Below are 23,631 nucleotides of genomic sequence, written 5' to 3'. Positions count from 1 at the left end.
ATTTTACAGATGAGGTAACTGAGGCACAGAGAAGTTAAGTGATTTACCCAAGGTCACACAACAGACAAGTGGCAGAGTGGGGACTACCATCCAAGTCCTCCGACGCCCGGGCCTGTGCTATTTCCACTAGGCCACGCTGCTTCTCAGTGTAAATGGTAAAAAGCACCACTTCCACTTTTCACACAATGACTACTAAATGCTAACATGTTTAGCCCAGGTGTTTTTCTCACCAAGAGACTACTTTGTTACCTGGCTTCGGTCTTCAGAGTTCCCTTAGTCCAGCCTCCAAGGTAACTCAGAGAGGGTGCAACTTCGACTGGTTGGAGCCAGCAAACAGCGTTTGAGCACTTGCCCTATACAGAACATGGCTCTAGAGTTTGGGCATCCACCGTATACAAAACATCGGAGAAAGAAGAAGATGCGGCCCCTTCGCTCAAGGAGTTTACACAGCCTAGTCGGGGAGACAGTAGAGACCCAAATATAGAAACTAACAGAAAGCCCAAACCAAAGGGACACGGGAACATAGAACGATACATAAGAGAACCAACCACAGAAACGTATACTGTTATAATTTTCAGAGTAGGCAGGGGTTAGTGGAATGATTGGCAGCGTGGCCAAATGGATAGAGAACGGACCCGGAAGTCAGGGGGATGTGGATTCTAATCCCGACTCTGCCATTTGCCTGCCGTGTGACCTTAGGCAAGTCACTTCATTTATCTTTGCCTCAGTTGCCTCATCTGTAAAATGGGGATTAAGACTGTGAACTCCATGGGGGACATGGACTGTGTCCAACCTGATTAACTTGCACCTACCCCATTGCTCAGTACAGTGCCTGGCACATAGTACACGCGTTTAACAAATGCCATTAAAAAAACAAAAAGCTTGATGTGTCTGTGGTGTGGCACAATGACCGCACAAGGGACCTTAGGTGATTTTTCTCCACAAGGAGAAATCTCTCCTTTGAGGACCAAGCCATGCCTCCCGATCCCCTTAGTCTCTCTCTCTCGCTCGCTTTCCTTTTTTTGCCTTTTCCAGGTTCATTCCCTAATCACAGGGCTCTATTCTGCCAATTCCCACGTGCTACCTATCCATCCTGCTCTCTCTCCACTCCTACGAGCCCAGAGAGGTGGCAAGTTGCCACTTCCGGTTGCCTCCCATTTCAGCTAACAAGATGCCGCTCCCTTTACGAGACATCTTCCTCCCAGCGGCTTCTGAGGATCCCAGTGGGTTTTTTGAACCCCGTGTGGACGGTCACCCATCAGAAAAAGGATTCTGCCTGAAACTTGGACTGATGTGCCGTAGTTCATAGGGTCAACTCTGGTATCCATTCTGTGGATTAGTTACGACGTCTGCTACGTCTTCCGATGGTTTCATTACTCATCCGCACATCCGATGGGAGCGGAGGGAGGAGGGAAGCAGGTACGAGCCGGGAGGGGAGGGGAAGCTTTCCAATGACTCCAACCCCTCGCTGAGTCCTCGACCTCTGTCATTCCCACAGTGCTTAGCGTGAAGGTACACCTGGCAAGCTGGGGCTGGCCGTGTCTCTGTCTCAAATGCCTGTTGCTGAAGTAGAGATGTGGGTATTTGGGATCGTCTGGTTTCCCCCTGTAGGTGGCAAGCTCCTTGAGAGCAGGGACTATGTCTTCCTCCTCTAACCCCCAGAGCATCGAGTATGGTGCTCGACCGGCAGCGGGTGTTCACTTCATGTAGTTGGCTGACAGATGGCTAGCAGATCTAGTGAAAGGATGGGCGAGAGGAGAGATTGAACTGCTGAGCCAAAATGAAGATCGGGGCTCTCGGTGGATTTCCAGTCTCGGGGCTGTCTTTGTCTTTCATAGGCACGGATAATCCATCACCAGCCGATCTTTCTATGTTGTGATTTCAAGGGAGAGGCCGACACCAAAGCACTTAACTAAACCACTGTCCGTCTCCTTCCAGAGAGCCACAGGCCACCTCAGCTCACCAAGATTGAAGAGCGGTTCGCTCCCTTCCCCAGTCCCAATGGTCACCACTGCTCCTCTCTGCCATCAGGGAGAGACAATGTGCGAGGGTAATGAGTTGACTCCGATCAACACCACCCAGACCCATCTGGCCCCACTAGCGGTGGTGCTGGGGGGCGTCTCCCTGGTCACCGTGAGCCTAAACCTCCTCGTGCTGTACGCCGTGAAGACGGATAGAAAGCTGCACACGGTGGGCAACCTGTACATCGTCAGCCTCTCCGTGGCCGACCTGATCGTGGGCGCAGCCGTCATGCCCCTGAACATCATGTACCTCCTGGAGCCTCCCAAGACCTTCGGACAGCCGCTCTGCCTCTTCTGGCTCTCCATGGATTACGTGGCCAGCACCGCCTCCATCTTCAGCGTCTTCATCCTGTGCGTCGACCGCTACCGCTCGGTCCAGCAGCCCCTCAAGTACCTGAAGTACCGAACCAAGACGCGGGCGTCGACCATGATCTCTGGAGCCTGGCTCCTCTCTTTGCTGTGGATCATTCCGATCCTGGGGTGGCGCGGGGCCCAAGGCGAGAAATCCGGAGCAGGCGACACCAAGTGCGAGACGGGTTTCCATAAAGTCACCTGGTTCAAGGTGATGACAGCCATCATCAACTTCTATCTCCCCACCTTTCTCATGCTGTGGTTCTACACCAAGATCTACAAGGCCGTCCGGAGGCACTGCCAGCATCGCGAGCTCATCAACGGCTCTTTCCGGTCTTTCTCGGAAGTCAAGCTGATGCAGGACAAGAAGGTCTGCACCAAGAAGCAAAAGAAGAAGCCCGGGCCCAAGTCTTCAGGGCCCCCCGTGGACCCCTCCTGCCACGCCAATAACAACCTCGCACCACGCCAGGACCCAGTGGTCACCCTCCAGCCGGCCGAGAAATCCGCCAAGGTGGTCATCAAGGAGCAAGACGGAGACGTGGTCGTCAAGGAGCAAGACGGAGAGGGGGTCACCCAACACTGCTTCCCCATCACCATTGTGCAGAACCAGCCCCCGCTGGAGGAAGCAGAGGGAGAGAGCGTGCCTGCCAAGCGGGACCAACCGAGCCAAGAGAATCTGGCCCCTGCCACCCTGGAGCCAAGCGACACTTCTGACGAGCACACCTTCGCCGACCTGACCTCCTGCCAGACCGACTCGGAGTCGCCTGTGGAGCCAGCTGCCGCCCCTGAGAGCCAGGAGCAGCCCAAGGGTCCCTCCGGGCTGGGGGGCTACCTGAAATACACCTGGAAGAGGCTGCGCTCCCATTCCAGGCAGTACCTGCCGGCACTGCACATGAACCGGGAGCGCAAAGCCGCCAAGCAGTTGGGCTTCATCATGGCCGCCTTTATAATCTGCTGGATCCCCTACTTCGTGTTCTTCATGGTCATCGCCTTCTGTACCGACTGTTGCAATGAGAATTTCCACATGTTCACCATTTGGCTCGGCTATGTGAATTCCACGCTGAACCCCCTCATCTACCCTCTTTGCAACGAGAACTTCAAGAAGACTTTCAAAAGAATTTTACACCTGCGCTCCTGAAGCCGGACCTGAAGGTCGGGGAGCAACGCTTCGCCTGTTTCTTCATCATCCTCATCGTCATCGTCACCGTCACTAGTTGTCTACTGAACCAATATGTAGATGAGTGAATGAGCGTCCTGTGATTTTTTTCAAACTATTCTGATGTGCCAGGTACCAAGGAAACCAGACAGAGGGTGGAAGATTTGGATAGTTAACAAGTCATTGTCGGCAGAAGAGTCACCAGCGGTAGTGTCCAGGAAAAATGTAAATTCCAACTATCTAAAGGAGAACTGGGTCACAGCAGGGCTCCTTACACCTCAGGACCTTCAGTAATCTCAGGACTTTCATTACAGCTACAGGCTACAAGCTGTGTAAAACTAAACAACTTTAGGTTTCCATTATTTAGAACCAAACAGTGAACAGAGCTCTAAGGAAATCATGGACTTTAAATAAGAAGACGCCCGCCAAAACAAAAGAAAACGAAACAAAACACACACCGAGTGAAAACCCCCCCAGGAAGAAATGAAAAAGTATGTTTGTCTTGGTTTTAATGTTACTCTAAGAATGTAATTTATTATTTAAGTGTCGATGTTAAAGCATATAGCAGTGCTGAAAACCAAATCTCCTGCAAGATGTGGTATTGTGTGTCTGTATACAAGCTTCTGTGGTTTATTAAGTGATTTATGAATGTGTGGTATTTTTATGTCGCTAAAATATGAAGTTTGAGCTGTTCTAAAATATGACCTATTTATTTATGTCTTTCTCGAACTCTCTAGCACCTTTTAAGAATGTCAAACTGTATTGTCGAGTGCTTTAAAATTTGATATGGGGTATATGTTTTGTTTGGAGTCGTGTTTGTACATTTCATTTGAATAGAAATTATTTTTATAAAAGCTATTTGTCCTATGCTTGCTAATTGAGCTTCTGCAGAGTCCTCAGCCTGCAGAGAGCTGCTGAGTTTAGAATTGTATTGAAACTGTTTCGTAAGCTGCAGCTGTACTTTTCCAGGTTGCAAACGATACATCAAATGTTCTTCAAGCATATTCTGTTTGGGGCCAATTCCTGTGCAGTTGACATCGTGACACAAGACTGCAAGGGCATGAGTCACTGTGGGGCCGAAAGCACCCAAGGAAACTGTAAAGAGAGAAAAATCAGTGGGTATTCATCTCCCTTCCCTGCCACCTGAGCCCAGCCGTGCCACCCTCACACCAGCCCGAGATGGCTTTCTCCCATTTCCAGAATGAAGCTGAGTGAGGGCGGAGTGAGAAGGTTTGGCTTTTAACTCTGGTTTACGATCCAGAGGTTGATAAATCAACACAGTCTCTGGGCAGACAGACAGACAGTCAGATCACACACACATACACACACCTGGGCCCCTTCTACCCAATGCGTTTTCTTAAAACTTTTTCTACACTGGTATTCTTTTCTTGCCTGAGGTAGGGGGAACTCATCTGGGGGCCTGTAGGTAGTCTGCAGGACCTGGGTGGAAGACATTGCATTCCTCAAGATGTTTGCTAATATCATGCTTCACTGTGTCAATGTAGACCCAGCCTGAGCCTCTCCAGGTGAAATGGCCTTTCAAATGAGATTTCATCTCAAGCAGTGTGTGTAGTGAAGGGTTAGACGTGAGCAGTGTGCTCATTAAAAGCTCTAACGAAAAAAGGGAAGCGTTGCCTCATGCAAAGTTGAAACTGCAGCTGTGTTGGCCTGAAGTCAAGGGGTACTGTCTCCCCCAAAGGCAGAGTGATTAGAAACAAGGAGGGTGGGACTTCCTGGCAGATGTGATTTTCCTGCCATATGAAGCTCTGGCTGGAGCAGAAGGCAATTCTTTCTACAGAATACGGTTGCTTGGAGAGAATTACGAAATGTCTTTTTTCTGTTTGTTTGGCCAAATGCTCAAAAAGGAAAAAAAAGAATTAGCATAGGGGGAGGGAGGCAGCATGCCAGAGATTGATGACACCAATTCTAGGAAACATCAAACTGCGCTATACCTCCTGTGTACAGTGCAGTAGCAAGGTAATGACTTGTTTTCCTGGGTCAGGCCAGTGAAGCAACGTGATTGGAGGAAGCAGCTGAATCTTAGCTAAGAGTTTTTACCTTTAGCTGGTAATGGAGGATCTGGGCAGGTCGGGGGTAGTCACCTATAGCCAACGTAGTCGCAGTGGTAGAGCACTGAGGGAGAGATCTCTAGATGCTCAAATTGAAATGGGATGCTGCTTAATTTGGGTGAGGACATGGAGCCTGAACGGTCTTCTCTGCTGCCCTTTCTCTCACCTGGCCATTTTGGGAATTGGAGTCAGTACAATCACTGCCCTCTGAGAATTGGCTCCGGCTTCTTGCTCCCGCTAGAACAAGTGAAAGGGCGGGTATCGGAAAAGTTTTTGCAGCTCCACGGGCTGGAGGAAGTAACAAAGTGACACTCTGGGCCCCCTTTCCTTCCTTGTCAGCAGAAAGAAACTGCTGCTTCTTTTCCCCGTCCCCTTTCCCCGGGTCCACCGGCTATAAGAAAAGGGATGTAACTGTAGTAACGGTGATCGTTGGAGTAGTGGTGGTTTTTATTAAGTCCTTACTGTGTGCAGAGCACCGTACTGAGCCCTGGGAAAGAGTACCGGTGGGAATTAAACACGGACCCTGTCCCTCGAGGGGCTCACGGATTATGAAGATAGACGGGGGAGGGGAGTGGAGACAGACACATCGGAGCGATGAGATAATAAAACACTAAGCAGCATAGGGGCCAAGGACAAGTACACAATTCACACAATAAAAATCAAAAGTCAGTAGAGAGCGGTAGCTAAAGGAACAGAATTTCAAGCTCCTCGTGATTCAGAGATTTGTTCTGAGATCCTAGGGGATCCGGCCTGGCTGAGACCTGAAGAATTTGACAGCATAATTTGTTTTACTAGGGATGGGAATGGATAGCAAGAAGGGTGCAAAGATAGAAAGAAGCTTTCTGGCTGATGCAGAAGAAGTGGGCTCGCAGGCAGGGTGCTTTCTCCTTTCAGTGCAACCCAGACTCTTTGCAGTTTAACCCCATTGGTCCTCTCAAAGGAGATTACAAACCTACTACTTGGTGCTTTTTAACAACCTTGGAAAAAGTGGTGGAAGCTATGTAAAACATTGGTACACATCTGTCTTTTTGAAAGTGATTCATGTGCACATGCTCTCACTAAGCTGTGGAAATGCCCTCCTTCAGCATTTGAAATCAAACAATAAACAGGCAATTCTCTGTCTCTTGTCTCTGTCATTTGTTTGCATTTGGACTCTCTGCCAAATACCCAGGTTGTTGGTCATTTTAGCCAAAGATGATTTAGATTTCCTATCTGTCCCTCCTATGTCAAAATGATGCTATGTCAAAATTGATCATGCGATCTATTTTCTGCATACTGAAGTGGCTGAAAATTCCTATGCCTTAGAAAATCAGCAAATCAAGAAAATCAGCCTCTTTCCTAATTGTTGCATGCCAGGCTGGTCTTTTGGCTGCTGTCTCCCTCCCGTCTGTTGCTATACTGCTTTATTTAAGACTGTTTTACTATGTCTTGAGGATGTTTGTTTGGCTTTCCCTGCATCTATGTGCTTCATTTGGGTATTTGCATGTATACCATACAGCAGTTGCTTAGGCATCCTGCTGATATTTGTTCACCTCACCTGTCCCACTCAATGTAGTAGTGCTGCTGTGAGCTCTGTCTCAGTGCTGGTGAGCTGCCTGCATTCCAGGACTTCGTGGCTGGTGATCTTTTCCTGCCATTTGATTTTGGGTGTGGCTTGCCATTAACGCTGATAAAACTGCTCAAGAATCCCGATGGGCTTTCTGCAGTCTGCCCAGGTCTCTTAGCCATTAGAAAGATCGGACAAGAGCATAGCTTTGTAGACCTTCAATTTGGTTTGAAGCTTAATATCTCGTTTGTCACCAAACTCTCCGCCTGCCAAAGGTCAAGCTGGCCTGATTGATTTACGTTTTCTACTTCTTCTATTGTTAGGTAGTGCATTACGGGGGAAGAGAATTTGGTGACAGTATTAAGCTTTGGGCTGTTGATGAAAAACTTTGATTTTGTGTAGGATTTCTTGTGTGTGTGTGTGTATGTGTGTGTGCGCACACGTCTCAGTGGAGGGAGATGGAAAAGAATGACTTTAGAGAAGGAGAGAGCCTAAACCTGGCTTCCTGGAACAAATTTCCTTTGCCAGACATTTTGGGAATCAACAACTCATTCAGCTATTCACACAAACAATGGTATTAATTGAGCTTTTACTGTGGGTAGAGCACGGTATTAAGCACATGTCCTCAGGAGCACAGGGTCTCTCTTAGACTCTGTTCTACTTCATTGAGCTGGTTAAGGCTTCTGAGGGACTCTACAGAGGGTTTGAGCCCCAGAGATGATGATCTCCAAGCAAAGGCAATGCATTCCACAAATAGCGAAAAGATAAAATCAGAGGACAAGCTATTTTTATGGTATTTATCAAGCGCTTACAATGTGCCAGGCACTGCACTAAGCTCTGGGGTAGATAGAAGCTAATCGGGTTGGACCCAGTCCATGTCCCACATGGGGCTCATGGTCTTAAATCCCCATTTTACAGACGAGGTAACAGAGGCACAGAGAAGTTAAGTGACTTGCCCAAGGTCACACAGCAGACAAGTGGTGGAGCCAGGATCAGAACCCAAGTCCTCCTGACTCCCAGGCCCATGCTTTATCCTCTTAGCCACACTGCTATTGAGATCCCACTGTCCCTAAATCCGAAAGCCTTCAGAATTGTATGAGTTCATGAATAAGCATGGTTTCTAAAAGTCCAAGTCTCTCACTAAGTGTTTCTCCCACACATTTCTGGGTCAGCGTGGGTGGATGAGAAGAAAACTAGAAGATGGTAAAAAAAAATCATGGTCTGACAACTTTTAACTTGAAGGTTGCCCGAAAATAGGTGGGTCGGTCCAGTAGAGGTACCTTTGTGTGCAAACGATATGCAAATGAACCTATGAATCATAACAATTTCATACACCTACATGTGGAGAATCCTGGACTAATGGAATGTGCTGGAAGGCTGAATTTCTAAAGAGAGTTGCTGGAGGGCCTAGTGGAAAAATCTCTGCTACTGTGATTGGGTCGCCAAGCAGGTTTTAGATTGAGAATGCATTAACAAGTCAGGCGGGGAATAGGAACCCACATTTTAAAACTAAACGAATTCACCTGTGTGAACACTGAATTCCGTCAATCAGAGAACAGGCACAGTCTAGTAATCTGTAGGTCAGGATGCCTGGGTCTACTCCTGACTAGTTTTGGAACACGTAGGAAAGTCACTTCCCTTTCCGGGTCTTGGTTTCCGTGGGGTAGTGGGAAGGTTGCAATACAAAACCCCACAGAGGCAACTAGCGGGAGGTTTGGAAAGAGGCTGGAAGTGTTTTGCTGTTGTTCTTATTGAGCAGCAATGCCTCTGTCTGGATGGCCAAGCTTTGATGTTTGCAGATCTGTCCCTTGAAGTGGATGAGACACAGACACACACATACACACACACACACACACCTCTTCCCCCCACACCCCGCTCCCCACGCCAAGCCAACATTATGACGGTACAGAAAATATCAAACGTTTTTCTATATTAAAAAGCATCTATCTGTAGTTCAGAAAATTTACCCTTCAATTCTGGTAAGGGCAGAGTGAAAGAAAGTCAGCACATTGAGACCTTTGGTATTCAGACAGTTACGCTTCAGGCAGACAGTGTAATTATAATCAACATTTCCCAGGAAATGCAGAAGAATTTTTATTTTCGTTTATTGTAAAACATTTCCAAATTCTCCGAGGAACAGCAGAAATTTGAATTTCAAGAAAACAAATGAAATGTACTTCGAGTGTAAGTAACTGCTAAGGGAAGCATTACTTATTTTATGTATTAAACATACTTAGCTTCTAACCCCATGAGAATCACCCTTACCAAAGAAAACATTTAATGCCCATAGAACACTGAAGGGTGATGCTTTTCAGCATCACATCTTGCCTAAGCTCAGCCCAGTAGGATGAGATTAACCAACCCCCATCCTTTGCAGCTCCTACCTGATCATAAAGAAACATTTTTTCTAAAGAAGGGTAGTTTTATTTTGTATTTTTTCAGTAATCCACCATTGCGGGGGTAAGGATGGGGTGGTGTGAACATTCGAGTGAGTTAATCAATTCTTTGCACTAAATTTGCGAGGTTAGTCTGGACCCAATCCATGCCAAACTCTGATTTTAAGATGATTCTCTTTCAAACTAAATTGCCATCCTTCAAACATGCCTTTCATTGTATTCCTTAGCAAAAGCAAATGTCCTGTTGAGTTCTTGAAGTAGGCCTATGAACTGGCCTACTCTTTCCTCTAACTTGAGTTCCCAAATAGGGAACTGGCCTATCATCTCTCCTCTAACTTGAGTTCCCAAATAGGGTTTGTTCCTGAGTATTGGGGGGAGGCACAGACATAATGATAATGTTGGTATTTGTTAAGCGCTTACTATGTGCAGAGCACTGTTCTAAGCACTGGGGTAGATACAGGGTCATCAGGTTGTCCCACATGAGGCTCACAGTCTTAATCCCCATTTTACAGATGAGGGAACTGAGGCACAGAGAAGTGAAGTGACTTGCCCACAGTCACACAGCTGACAAGTGGCAGAGCTGGGATTCGAACTCATGACCTCTGACTCCCAAGCCCGGGCTCTTTCCACTGAGCCACGCTGCTTCAGACGTGGATGAGTGCAATATATATGTGCATATATATGTGTGTATATGTGTGTGTGTGTACATATATGGATATATATGCATATTTGTATATGTGTGCATATATGTACATAATACATGCATAATATATACATACATATAATATACATGCATATTACATATGCATGTATATGTAACAGATATCACAGACATCTAATTTGGCAAATGGAGATCTTTCAGATTGTGCCTTGCCATATATGTTATATATATTTCATATATATCAGTGCATAGAACAGTGCTTGACACCTAGTAAGTGCTAAACAAATACCATAACTATTATAACAAATTACATATATAGACACATATATATATACATACCCACATGTGGGGTTTACTAAAGAACGAGTAGCAGTACAAAAGGAAAAAGCTTCAATAATAATATTCAGCTGCGGCCGATCCACCGGACACCACCACACTGCAACTCTGACATTTAACTGTCAGGGATGAACATCTGATCAATTTTTTTTCCCTTGCCCAGGCAGGGCAGCTACACATATGACTCCGGGAGCAAGCATCAATTTGCAAGAGTGAGAAATATCTCAGCTCCACCTCTCATTCATTCAGAAATAATCAGTGCCTACTGATTGTGGATAAAAAAAATTGGCCAAACTAGGCAAGCTCTCAGCAAGACTAGATTACAGCCCTGTGATAGCAGAAAATTTGCCTCCCAGTTGTTCCCATTAGGAGTGGAAGGAAGCTGCTTTGGTAAATGAGCGGCTCGGACTTTTAGTCCATACAGAAGAGAAGAAAATGAGTTCATCAGTGTGGCGGTGAAGTCTCCGCGGATGGGCTACAATGAAGACTTTTTAGAAAGTAATATTCTGATTTCTTTCACACACAGTCCCTTTTCAAACCATTGCAACTTGAGGCAGGGTATACAGGTGTGGGAAATGGGTAGATTTTTCATTGATAATATTTTCTACACCTGGATACCATATCTCAGTGATCCATCTGCCAAAAGGAACCCCTTCTCCTCCACTAACACCCGAAAGTTGACGAAGAAAACACCCCAGGCTTATATAAGATGCCTCTTGGAACTGGCAGAAGGGCCCAAGAGTTTAGACTCAGCATGCAAACATTTCTCCTGGCTAGAGCAATCAGTTGGTTCCACCCCAAATTTCTTAACTTTCTTATTCCACCTTTTGCCAAGAACAACAGGATGTGAAAAGGGACTGAGAGTGAAGCTTGGCTTTGTGGCTAATTCCTTCTTTAAGATGCTGTTGGGTATTTGCAGGAGGAGAAGCAGCAGTGATCAAATTCCAAGACCAAGCCTCTTGTTGAGACCAGGGGTATTCACTAGTCAGTCAGTCAATCAGTCGGTCTATTGTATTTATTGAATGTGTGCAGAGCACTGTACTAAGCACTTGGGAGAGTACAATATAACAGATGCCTCTCCTGCCCACAGTGAGCTTACAGTCTAGAGGGGAAGACGGACACCAATACAAATGAATTACAGATATGTACATAAATTACAGATATGTGCATAAATTACAATCCTCGATAATGTTCCTCCTGGAGAATGGAGCTGAGAAGGAAATGGAGAGAGGAAGCACTGAACAATTTCTTGATGAACGGGAAACAGTGGTTTTTTTAGAAAACTCTCCCCCTTCCACTTGTCTTTTTCTAATAAAGATCTTTGTTCTCCTGTTGTTGTCTATTGACATTAATTAGGCACCTGCTGACTTTTTCATCTTCCCCAGTTGCTAAAGAAAAATTAAAACCCTGGTGTTGGCCCTATGGTGCCCTGTTCTTCTTTGTGCCTTTTCAATATCTATCAGTCAATTAATGGTATTTTTTGAGGGCTTTCTATGTGCAGAACACTGTACTAAGCGCTTGGGAGAGCACAATAGAACACTGTTGGTAGACATGTTCCCATCTTTTGCACTTGCAAATGAATTCCTAGAATGAGAGAGTTGCTTGATAAGGTTGCAGCCCCTGCTAAACGGTGGTGGGATTCCAGAGATTTGGGTGAGGCTGATCTTGGATTGCAGAGTGTCCATCCATCCGCCATGTGGTCCACCCCGATCACCCATTTCGACTACTAATTGCCTGTCATCTCGAGGACCCAGAGTTGGCTGCCTTTCTCACATTTCTCCTCTCGACCCTGTCCCCTGCCCTGATCCTCGAAGACACCAGCATTCTCACGGAGGCTCCTGCTGATGCCCTGACCTCCTGCTTCCTCACACTATTTGACTCTGCTGACCTCCAGCTCTACCATAGGCCATATGAATTTGGGCACACCCAAGTCCTTAGTACGGTGCTTCACCCACAGTAAGCGCTCAATAAATACGATTGAATGAATGACCTCATCATTATCAGATGCTGATCTGCCTTAACATAACCAACTCCGTCCCCTACACTGTCAACTCAAAATTACCCTGGTCGGATCAAAACCTACAATAATAATAATAAGGATATTTGTTAAGCACTTATTCTATGTACTAGGCCCATGCTCTTCTCACTAGATTACACTGCTCCTCGACTGCCAACTCACCCACATCCCTTGCCTCTCCCAAGTTGCCCCTGCCCCTGCTCCTGACTGAGACTTCTGGTCTCTAGACCTTCTCAACCTATCCCAAACTTTTTTAGAGCCACTCAATCTATCCCAAACTTCTGTGCCTCTCCTGGCCTCTCTAAGAACTCTTCTCTGTCTAGCCGCAGAGGTCCACACCTTCAAAATCACTCTCTCCCCCTGGTCCCTTTTCTGCTCTCATTCTGCCCACCCCAAGGTTTAGATGACCCCTGATGCCACTTCCTTGAATCACGCACTCTCTTATCCAAAGGATCTTGGAGAAAATCTGTAAATCAAGCTGACCTCTGCACCTCTTCTTTCTTATGCTTTCGAGTCATGTCCGACCCATAACGACGCCATAGACACATCACTCCCAGAACACCCCACTTTCATCTGCAATTGTTCTGGTAGCGTTTCCATAGAGTTTTCTTGGTAAAAATCCAGAAGTGGTTTACCATTGCCTCCTTCCGCTCGTAAATGAGTCTCTGCCCTTGACTCTCTCCCATGCCGCTGCTACCCAGCACGGGTAAGTTTTGACTTGTAGCAGATTGCCTTCCACTCGCTACTCACCGGCCGAGCTGGGAATGGAATGGGCATGCCTCTGCTTGACCTTCCCTCCTGTAGTCATGACTGGTGGAGTACTGGAAACTCCCCAGCTGCGACCCTGAGAGGGTTTTTCATCTAAACAATGCTACTATTCCTCCCTCATTGATTCCCTCATTCAAAGCCCCCACCGGCTATTCAAACCTTTAACTCCCTACGGTAATCTCCAAGTCCTCACTTTCTCCTTCCCTAACTCACAATGACTTCACTAACTATTCTGTTAACAGAATAAAGGCCGGCAGATTGTTAACAGAATAAAGGCCAGCAGAAGTGAACTTGCCCCAAAGCCAAATTCAAGGTTTTCCTGTGCTTAATATTCACATTTTCTTCCTTCCCAGCTGTCTCCCAAGCAGGTGGGAGACCTGCTCTCAGAATTCATTCATTCATTCATTCATTCAATCAATCATAATAATAACAATGTTGGTATTTGTTAAGCGCTTACTATGTGCAGACCACTGTTCTAAGCGCTGGGATAGATACAGGGTAATCAGGTTGTCCCACGTGAGGCTCACAGTCTTAATCTCCATTTTACAGATGAGGTAACTGAGGCACAGAGAAGTTAAATGACTTGCCCACAGTCACACAGCTGACAGGTGGCAGAGCTGGGATCATATTTATTGAGTGCTTACTGTGTGCAGAGCACTGTACTAAGCCCTTGAAAAGTACAATTCTGCAATAGAGACAGTCCCTACCCATTCATTCAATCATATTTATTGAGCACTTACTGTGTGCACAGCACTGTACTAAGTGCTTGGAAAGTACAATTCAGCAACAGAGAAAAGACAGTCCCTACCCAACAACGGGCTCAATGGGCTCACAGTCTAGAATCAAATGCCTCTACCTATGCTGTGGATGCCATCGCCTCCCACCACTCTTCTCCACTCTCTCCCCTTCTCTTAATAATAATGATAATAATAATAATATTTGTTAAGCACTTACTATATTTCAAGCACTAATTTAGGGTAGATACAAGATAATCAGGTTGGGCACAGTCCCTGTCCCATATGGGGCTCACAGTCTAAGTAGGAGGGAGAACTGGTATCTTACCCCCATTTTACAGATGAGGAAACTGAGACACAGAGAAGTTAAGTGACTTGCCCACAGGTCACACTGTGGTCAAGCAGCAGAGCTGGGATTAGTACCCAAGTCCTTTGACTCCCAGCCACGTGTTCTTTCAGTAGACCACACTGTTCTTTAATCAGTGGTATTTATTGAGTAATAATAATGTTGGTATTTGTTAAGCGCTTACTATGTGCAGACCACTGTTCTAAGCGCTGGGGGAGATACAGGGTAATCAGGTTGTCCCATGTGAGACTCACAGTTAATCCCCATTTTACAGATAAGGGAACTGAGGCACAGAGAAGTTAAGTGACTTGCCCACAGTCACACAGCTGACAAGTGGCAGAACCGGGAGTCGAACTCATGACCTCTGACTCCGAAGCCCAGGCTCTTTCCACTGCGCCACGCTGCTTCCCATGTACTGTACTAAGCACCTGGGAGAGTACAATAAAATAGAATTGATAGACATCCCTTGTCCACAGGGAGCTCACAGACGAGAGGGGGAAACATATCAAAATTGCTTGCAGTTGGATAGGTACAGAAGCACTGTGGGGATGGTGTCAAAATCAAAGTGCTCAAGAGGTACAGCCCTCAAAGCTCTCCATCACCTTGCCCCCTCCTACCTCACCTCCCTTTTCTTCTTCTAAAGCCCAGCCCGCATGCTCATCTCCTCTGCTGCTAACGTCTTCACCGTGCCTTGTTCTTGCCTGTCCCGCCGTCGACTCCTGGCCCATGCCTTACCTCTGGCTTGGATTGCCCTCCCTCCTCACATCCACCTAACTAGCACCCTTCCCCCCTTCAAAGCCCTACTGAATGCTCACCTCCTCCAGGAGGTCTTCCCAGACTGAGCCCCCTTTTTCCTCTGCTCCTCCTCCACTCCCCATCACCCTGACTCCATCTGCTACATCCCCCTCCCTGCCCCACAGCACTTGTGTAGATATGTACATATTTATTATTCTATTTATTTTATTATTAGTGATGGGTATATATCTATAATTCTATTTATTTATATTGATGCTATTGATGCCTGTCTCCTTGTTCTGTTTTGCTTTGTTATCTGTCTCCCCCTTCTAGACTGTGAGCCCATTGTTGGGTAGGGACAGTCTCTCTTTGTTGCCAAATTGTACTTTCCAACAGTGCTCTGCACCCAATAAGTGCTCAATAAATACGCTTGAACGAAGGAATGAGTTACACTGAGAGAGGGCAAATAGGGGAAGTGATGGCTTAGCCAAGGAGTCCTGTTGAATGAGGTGTAATTTTAATAAGGTTTTGAAGGTGGAGAGAGTGGTGGTTTGTTAGATATGAAGGGGGAGGGAGTTCCAAGCCAGAGGAAGAAGGGAGATGTCCTCCCGTCACCTCAAATTTAACGTGTCCAAAAATCCTGTCGGTCCCACCTTCACAACGTAGCTAAAATCTGCCCTTTCCTCTCCATCCAAAGTGCTACCGCATTAATACAGTCACCCATCCTATCCCACCTGGATTACTGCATCAGCCTCCTTTCTGACTTCCCAGCTTCCTGTCTCTCCCCATTCCAGTCCATATTTCACCCTGCTGCCCAGATCATTTCTCTACAAAAATGATCCCCCCACTCCTCAAAAAACTCTAGCGGTTGCCCATCTGCCTCTGCATCAAACAAAAGCTCCTCATCATTGGCTTTAAAGCACTCCACCACCTTGCTCCTTCATACCTCACCATCATTCTCTCCTTCTACAACCCAGCCCACACACTTCGCTCCTCTGGTGCTAACCTTCTCCCTATGCCTCGATCTCGCCTATCTCGCCGACAACCCCTCACCCACATCCTGCCTCTGGCCTGGAACGCCCTCCATCCTCAAATCCGACAGACAAGTACTCTCTCCCCCTTCAAAGCCTTATTGAAGGCACATCCCCTCCAAGAAACCTTCCCAGGTTAAGCCCCTGCTTTCCTCATCTTCCACTCCCTTCTGCCTCGCCCGGAATTGCTCACTTTGCTCTTCCCCCCTCCCAGCCCCACAGCACTTATTTACACATATCTGTAATTTATTTATTTGTATTGATGTCTGTCTCCCCGCCCTAGACTATAAGCTCGATGTGGGCATGAAATGTGTCAGTTTATTGTTGTAGTTTACTCTCCCAGGTGCTTAGTACGGTGCTTAGTAGGATTGAATGAATGAATGAATGAGGCAGGCAAGGGGTTGGCGGTGATAAAGACAAGATTGAGGTACAGTGAGTACTGCTTTTTTCGCCCTCTCACTGCCCTAGAGCTAGAGCTCCTTCCCCTCTGACCTCAAACAAGTCCAAGCTCCCCTCATACTGAAAAAGTCTTTTCTTAAATTATTGACCTTCTTGCTATCATCCCATTTCCCTGCTTCCATTCTTTTCCACATTCCTTGAACGGAATGTGCAAACTGTCGCTTCCAACTGCCTCTTTAGCAATTCTATTCTCAACTTTCTGAGAAACAGAGTTGGTAGACATGTTCCCTGTCCACCAGGAACTTGCTGTTTAAAGGGAGAGGCTTAAAATAAACGATGGGTATGTACATAAGTGCTGTAGGGGTGAGGGTGGGGTGAATAAAGGGTACAAATCCAAGTGCGAGGGTAATGCAGAAGGGAGAAGAAGTAGGAGAAATGAAGGTTTATTTGAGGAAGGCCTCTTGGAGGAACTGTGATTTTAATACGGCTTTGAAGGTGGGGAGTGCCGTGGTCTGTCAGATATTGAAAAGAGAGGGATTCCCAGGCCAGAGGCAGGATGTGGGCAAGGAGTCAGCAGCGAGATGGAATAGATCATGGTACACAGAGTAAGATGGCATTAGAGGAGCCAAGTGAGCATGATGGATTGTAGAAGGAAATCAGCGTGGTAAAATGGTGGGGGGAAAGGTGATTGGGTGCTTTAAAGCCAACGGCAAGGAGTTTCTGTTTGATACGGAGGCGGATGGGTGACCTCTGGAAGGCTCTGGAGACGTGGGGAAATATGGTCTGATCATTTTTGTAGAAAAGTGATCTGGCCAGCAGAGCGAAGCATTGACTGGAGTGGGGAGAAACAGGAGGCCGGGAGGCCTGCAAGAAGGCTGATACAGTAATGAAGGTGAACATGCTTTGAGGCCAAAAATTGCAATGTGGCCTAGGTGAGAGAGGATTTAGGCTCTAATCCTGGCTCTGTCACTTGTCTGCTGCGTGACCTTGGATTAGTCACCTAACTTCTCTGTGGGCAGGGAACATGTTTAGCAACTCTGTTATATTGTACTCTCTCAAGCGCTTACTGCAGTTCTCTGCACACGGTGAAAACTAAATCACTAAAATTGATTGATTTTTGTTATGGTATTTGTTAAGTGCTTACTGTGTCCCAGGCACTGAACTGAGTTCTGGGGTAGATACTAGATCATCAAGTTGGACACAGTCCCTGTCCCACGTCGGGGGGAGGGGCTGGCTCACAGTCTTAATTCCTGTTTTACAGATGTGGTAACTGAGGCCCAGAGAAATTAAGTGACTTGCCCAAGGCCACACAGCAGACAAGTGGCAGAGTCAGAATTAAAACCCAGGTCCACTGACAGATTGAGTTTGCATTTCATTTTATGGTACTCTCCCAAGCATTTAGGACGGTGCTCTACATATAGTAGGTACTCACTAAATACTACTAAATGAACCACTGAGTCCAAGGCTTTCTACCAGTGCCCTCCTCTTCCCTTGGTTTCTTCTCTCTTTATATGCCAGCTCACACTCTTTGCTCCTTCCAACCTAAGCTTCTAACTGAAACTCACTCATGTCTCGCCTATCTCCATTCCATTGTGCGCAACACTCCCTCTGCCTATTCCAATCTCCCAAACTACATCCATCCCCATCTTCAAAGCCTTCCTAAAATGTCTCCTCCTCCTCCAAGAGGCATTCCCTGATTTACACCCCACCTTTCCGGTCATGTCTCCTCAACAGCCACCATGAGGCCCCCTAGGCATTCATGCGTATGCTGTTTACTTAATGTTTGCCTCCTTTTGTTTTTAGCACTGGATCATGCCTATCTGGGGACTTTTTTGTTTTCTAGCATTTTCTAATCTCTGCTCTTATCCTTTTAAACAAATTCATGAATATAGTAATTAAATGCTTACTATGTGTGAAGCATTGTCCTAAGCATTGGGGTTAAGACAAGCTAATCAGGTCAGACACATTTCCCGTCCCACATGGGGCTCACCGTCTAAATAGAATTATCTTTACTGTCTGGTATTCAGGTTATGGCATCTTTCCTTTTGTGTTGGTCACCAAACCCTTCCTACTTTAGTTTTAGATTGTGAACCTAGGGAAGGCCGGGGACCAGGTCTGATTCTCATCTGTGTACTTTTTCTCCATTCTTAGTACAGTGCTCTGCACACGATAAGTGCTTATTAACGACCACTATTACCCCAATGACTGCTAGTATTTCCCCCGGCCCACGACCTTTCATTCATTCATTGATTCAATAGTATTTATTGAGCGCTTACTATGTGCAGAGCACTGTACTAAGTGCTTGGAATGTACAATTTGGCAACAGATAGAGACAATCCCTGCCCAGTGATGGGCTCACAGTCTAATCGGGACCTGCCTCTGGCCTGGCAAGCCTTCCCTCCTCAAATCCGACAGACATTCACTCTCACCCCTGCCTTCAAAGCTTTATTGAAGCCATATCTCCTCCAAGAGGCCCCCCCAGACTAAGCACCCCTTTCCCTCTTCTCCCACACCCTCTGTGTCACCCTGACTTGCTGCCTTTGTTCTTCCCTCCTCCCGGCCCCACAGCACTTACGTAGGCGTGTGTAATTTATTTATCTGTATTGTTGTCTGTCTCCCCCACTCTAGACTGTAAATTCGTTGTGGGCAGGGAATGTGTCTGTTGTACTCTCCCTAGTGTTTAGTACAGTGCTCTACCCACAGTAAGTGCTCAATAAATACAACTGAATGAATGAATACTACTTTTGGAGATTATAATAGAATTAGTAGGCATGAACCCTGCCCTACTTACAGTCTCTTGCAGGAGATGGTGCTAAAATAAAGTATAGATAAGAGGAAGTGAGTATGTAAGACTTGTATATACATGTTGCAGGAGGTTGTGTGTATTTAAATGATCAGATTAGTTGAATTGACAGTTTTTTGGGGGGGTGGATATAAACTGGGGGGATTAGAGATTAATTGGAGAAAGCCTCCTGGAGGAGAAGTAAATTCAGAAGGACATTTAAGATGGAGAGTTCTGGTCTGTTGGCTATGACAGGGGAGGGATTTACAATCAGTGGAAAGGGTGTGAACAAGAGGTTGGAAGCCTGAGAGGTGAGAAGGAGGCACAGTAAATAGATTGTCTTGAGAATTTGTTGCCGAATTGTTTCCAAATTGTACATTCCAAGCGCTTAGTACGGTGCTCTAAACATAGTAAGCGCTCAATAAATACTATTGAATGAATGAGAATGAAGAGTGTGAGCTAGGGTGTCTTAGGAGAAGGGAGGTGGATAGACAGGAGAGAGAGCTCACCTCCTCCAAGAGGCCTTCCCAGACTGAGCTTCCTCTTTTCCCTCTGCTCCCTCTGCTCCCCCTCTACCCCCACTTCACCTCCCCTCAGCTAAGCCCCCTTTCCCCCCCTTTCCCTCTAGCTCCTCCCCTTCTCCCTTCCCCTCCCCTCCCCTCAGCACTGTGCTCATCTGCTCATTTGTATATATTTTTATTACCCTATTAATTTTGTTAATGAGGTGTACATCCCCTTGATTCTATTTGTTGCTATTGTTCTTGTCTGCCTGTCTCACCCGATTAGACTGTAAACCCATCAATGGGCAGGGATTGTCTCCATCTGTTGCCCAATTGTACATTCCAAGCGCTTAGTACAGTGCTCTGCACATAGTAAGTGCTCAGTAAATAATATTGAATGAATGAATGAATGAATGAATGAGAACTTTTTAATGGTATTTGTTAAGCGCTTACTATGTGCCAGGCACTGTGCAGATACAAGCTAATCAGGTTGGACACAGTCCATGTCCCACATGAGGCTCAGTCTTAATGCTCACTTAACAAGTGAGGTAACCGAGGCACAGAGAAGTGAAGTGACTTGTCCAAGGTCACACAGACAAGTGGAAGAGCTGGGATTAGACCCCAGGTCCTTCTGACACCGAGGCCTGTGCTCTTTCTACCCGACGACACTACTCCTTGACAAGAGCGAATAAATAAATGACAAATAATAATAATAATGACATTTATTAAGCGCTTACTGTGAACCAGACACTTTACTAAGCTGTGGGGTAGGTACAAGCAAATCGGGTTGGACACAGTCCCTGTCCCATGTGGGGCTCACAGTCTCAATCCCCATTTTACAGATGAGGGAACTGAGGCCCAGAGGAGTAAAGTGACTTGCCCAAGGTCACACAGCAGACAAGTGGCTGAGTCAGGATTAGAACCCCTGACCTTCTGACTTCCAGGCCCATGCTCTAATAAGCAAACACACTGCTGAGGTGGCCAAGGAGGTTTTTAGCCGGCCTATCCCCTGTGGTTTCAATATGATACTGGACATTTGTTCTGCATTTTAAAAATTTTTAGTTCTAAGTCTCACTCCACCATGGCTCCTGACCTCACGACATAGTCCATATGCACCTGGGAGGGTAATAATAATACTAACGAGGCATTTAAGTGCTTACTTACTATGTGCCAAGCACTGTGGTAGATACAAGATAATCAGGCCCCACATGGGGCTCACCGTCTAAGTAAGAGTGAGGAGGATTTTACAGATGAGGTAACTGGGGCAAGAGAGAAGTAAAGTGACTTGCTCAAGGTCACACAGCAGACGCGTGGCGGAGCGGGGATTAGAACCCAGGTCCTCTGACTCCCAGGCCTGTGCTCTTTCCACTAGGCCATGCTGCTTCCCAAAGTACCTTGAGAAAGTGGTGGGTTTGGGGGTCCTAGGATATGCTAGGATTAGGTGAAATTGAAGTACTTCCACCAAATGGCAGTTAATCAATCGATCAATGGTATTTACTGAGCACTGTGTGCGGAGCACTGTACTAAGCACTTGGGAGAGTGCGATACAACAGAATTAGCAGGTACATTCCCTACCCATAGCGAGTTTACGGTCTAGAGGCTATCATAATATTACGCTACACTGGGTGCCCGACGGAGCACGTGTGAACTGAGGCGCACCGCCTGGTCCGGCGTTCAGGAGGACTGTCAGTCACCGTTCATTCATTAGATCATATTTATTGAGCGCTTACTGTGGGTGGAGCACTCTACTAGGTGCTTGGGAGAGTCCAATGCAACAATAAGCAGACACATTCCCTGCTCATAACGACCTTACAGTCTACAGGACGAGTTTACAGTTATTCATTCAATAATATTTATTGAGCGCTTACTACGTGCAGAGCACTGTACTAAGCGCTTCAATGTACAATTCGGCAACAGATAGAGACAATCCCTGCCCAGTGACGGGCTCACAGTCTAAAGTTATGCTGGGGAAGTAAGGGGGGATCGGATCATTAGGAGGAAATGGCCTTTTGAAAGAAGGGAGGGAGATGGTCGAGCAGAGGAGGTTTGGTCAGTAGCCTTGTTTCCTCAGCCCCTTTCCGGTCTGTCCTAAGTGTTCATTCATTCACTAGTATTTATTGAGCACCTACTATGTGTTCCCCACACCCATTATATTTCCCATAGACTGCTTCACTTTAACTACTTTCCCTTTATCCTCCCTGTTTCCTTAGCCCTTCCCTTTCAGCTCTTATTATTTATATTCAGCCTTCTCATTTACATTTATTCATTCATTCAATCGTATTTATTGAGCGCTTAGTGTGTGCACTATCGATTCCTGTTTACTTGCTTTGTTTTGTTTTGTTGTCTGGCTCCCCCCCGCTAGACTGTGAGCCCGTTGTTGGGTAGGATTGTCTCTATTTGTTGCCGAACTGTACTTTCCAAGCGCTTAGTACAGTGCTCTGCACACAGTAAGCGCTCAATAAATATGAATGAATGAAGACTAAGCACTTGGAAAGTACAATTCAGCAATAAAGAGAGACAATCCCTGCCCACAGCGGGTTTACAGTCTAGAAGTCCGTTGTCTTTCTCCTCCTCTAAACTCCTTGATGATGGTGGTATTTGTTAAGCGCTTCCTATGTGCCGAGCACCGTTCTAAGGGCTGCGGGAGATAAAAAAAAGTAATCTGGTTGTCCCACGTGGGGCTCAGAGTCTTAATGCCCCTTTTACAGATGAGGTAACTGAATCCCAAAGAAGTCAAGTGGCTTTTCCAAAGTCGCACTGCTGAGACGTGACGCAGCCGGGATTGGAACCCACGACCTCTGACTCCCACGCCCGGCCTCTTTCCACTGAGCCACGCTGCTTCCTTGTGGGTAGGTAACGTGTCCACCAACTTTTATACCATATTCATTCGTTCATTCGGTTGTATTTATTGAGCGCTTACTGTGTGCAGAGCACTGTACTGAGCGCTTGGAAAGTACAATCCAGCGACAGGGACAATCCCTACCCAACAATAGGCTCACAGTCTAGAGGGGGGAGCCAGACAACAAAACAAAACAAAACGAGACAGGCATCAATATAAATAGAGCTATAGATTTAGATGCATCATTAATGATGAGAAGCAGTGTGGCTCAGTGGCAGGAGCCCAGGTTTGGGAGTCAGAGGTCATGGGTTCAAATCCCGGCTCAGCCACTTCAATAGTATTTATTGAGCGCTTACTATGTGCAGAGCACTGTACTAAGCGCTTGGAATGAACAAGTCGGCAACAGATACAGTCCCTGCCCTCTGATGGGCTTATAGCCACTTGTCAGCTGGGTGACTTTGGGCAAGTCACTTCATTTCTCTGTGCCTCAGTTACCCCCTCTGGAAAATGGGGATTAAGACCGTGAACCCACGTGGGCCATCCTGATCACCTTGTATCTTCCCCAGCGCTTAGAAGAGTGCTTGGCACATAATAAGCGCTTAACAAATTCCATCAGCATTATTATTCTTAAATGGAATAAATATGTAGAGATATACCCAAGTGTAGTGGGGCGGGGGAGGGGAAAGGGTAATAATAATAATAATGATGATGATGGTATTTGTTAAATGCTTCCTATGTGCCAAGCACTGTTCTAAGCACTGGGGGGGATACAAGGTGATTGGGTCGTCCCACGTGGGGCTCACAGTCTTCATCCCCATTTTCCAGATGAGGTAAATTAAGTGACTTGCCCAAAGTCCCACAGCTGACAAGTGGTGGCCCTGGGATTAGAACCCACGACCTCTGACTCCCAAGCCCGGCCTCTTGCCACTGAGCGCAGCTGCTGG

General features: G+C 46.5%; 1 protein-coding gene across 1 annotated transcript; it reads left to right on the top strand.

Annotated features, from left to right (window-relative positions):
- The first annotated feature begins 894 nt into the window (after nucleotides 1-894).
- Nucleotides 895-6,719, top strand: HRH1 (histamine receptor H1). Its single transcript, XM_039910372.1, has one exon. The coding sequence runs from the start codon at nucleotides 2,002-2,004 to the stop codon at nucleotides 3,508-3,510; it is 1,509 nt and encodes a 502-aa protein (XP_039766306.1). The 5' UTR covers nucleotides 895-2,001; the 3' UTR covers nucleotides 3,511-6,719.
- The last annotated feature ends 16,912 nt before the right edge of the window (nucleotides 6,720-23,631 follow it).

Source organism: Ornithorhynchus anatinus, chromosome X1 (genome assembly GCF_004115215.2).
Source record: "Ornithorhynchus anatinus isolate Pmale09 chromosome X1, mOrnAna1.pri.v4, whole genome shotgun sequence".
In the NCBI taxonomy this organism is placed as follows: domain Eukaryota; kingdom Metazoa; phylum Chordata; class Mammalia; order Monotremata; family Ornithorhynchidae; genus Ornithorhynchus; species Ornithorhynchus anatinus.
This window is presented reverse-complemented; position numbering and strand designations above follow the sequence as displayed.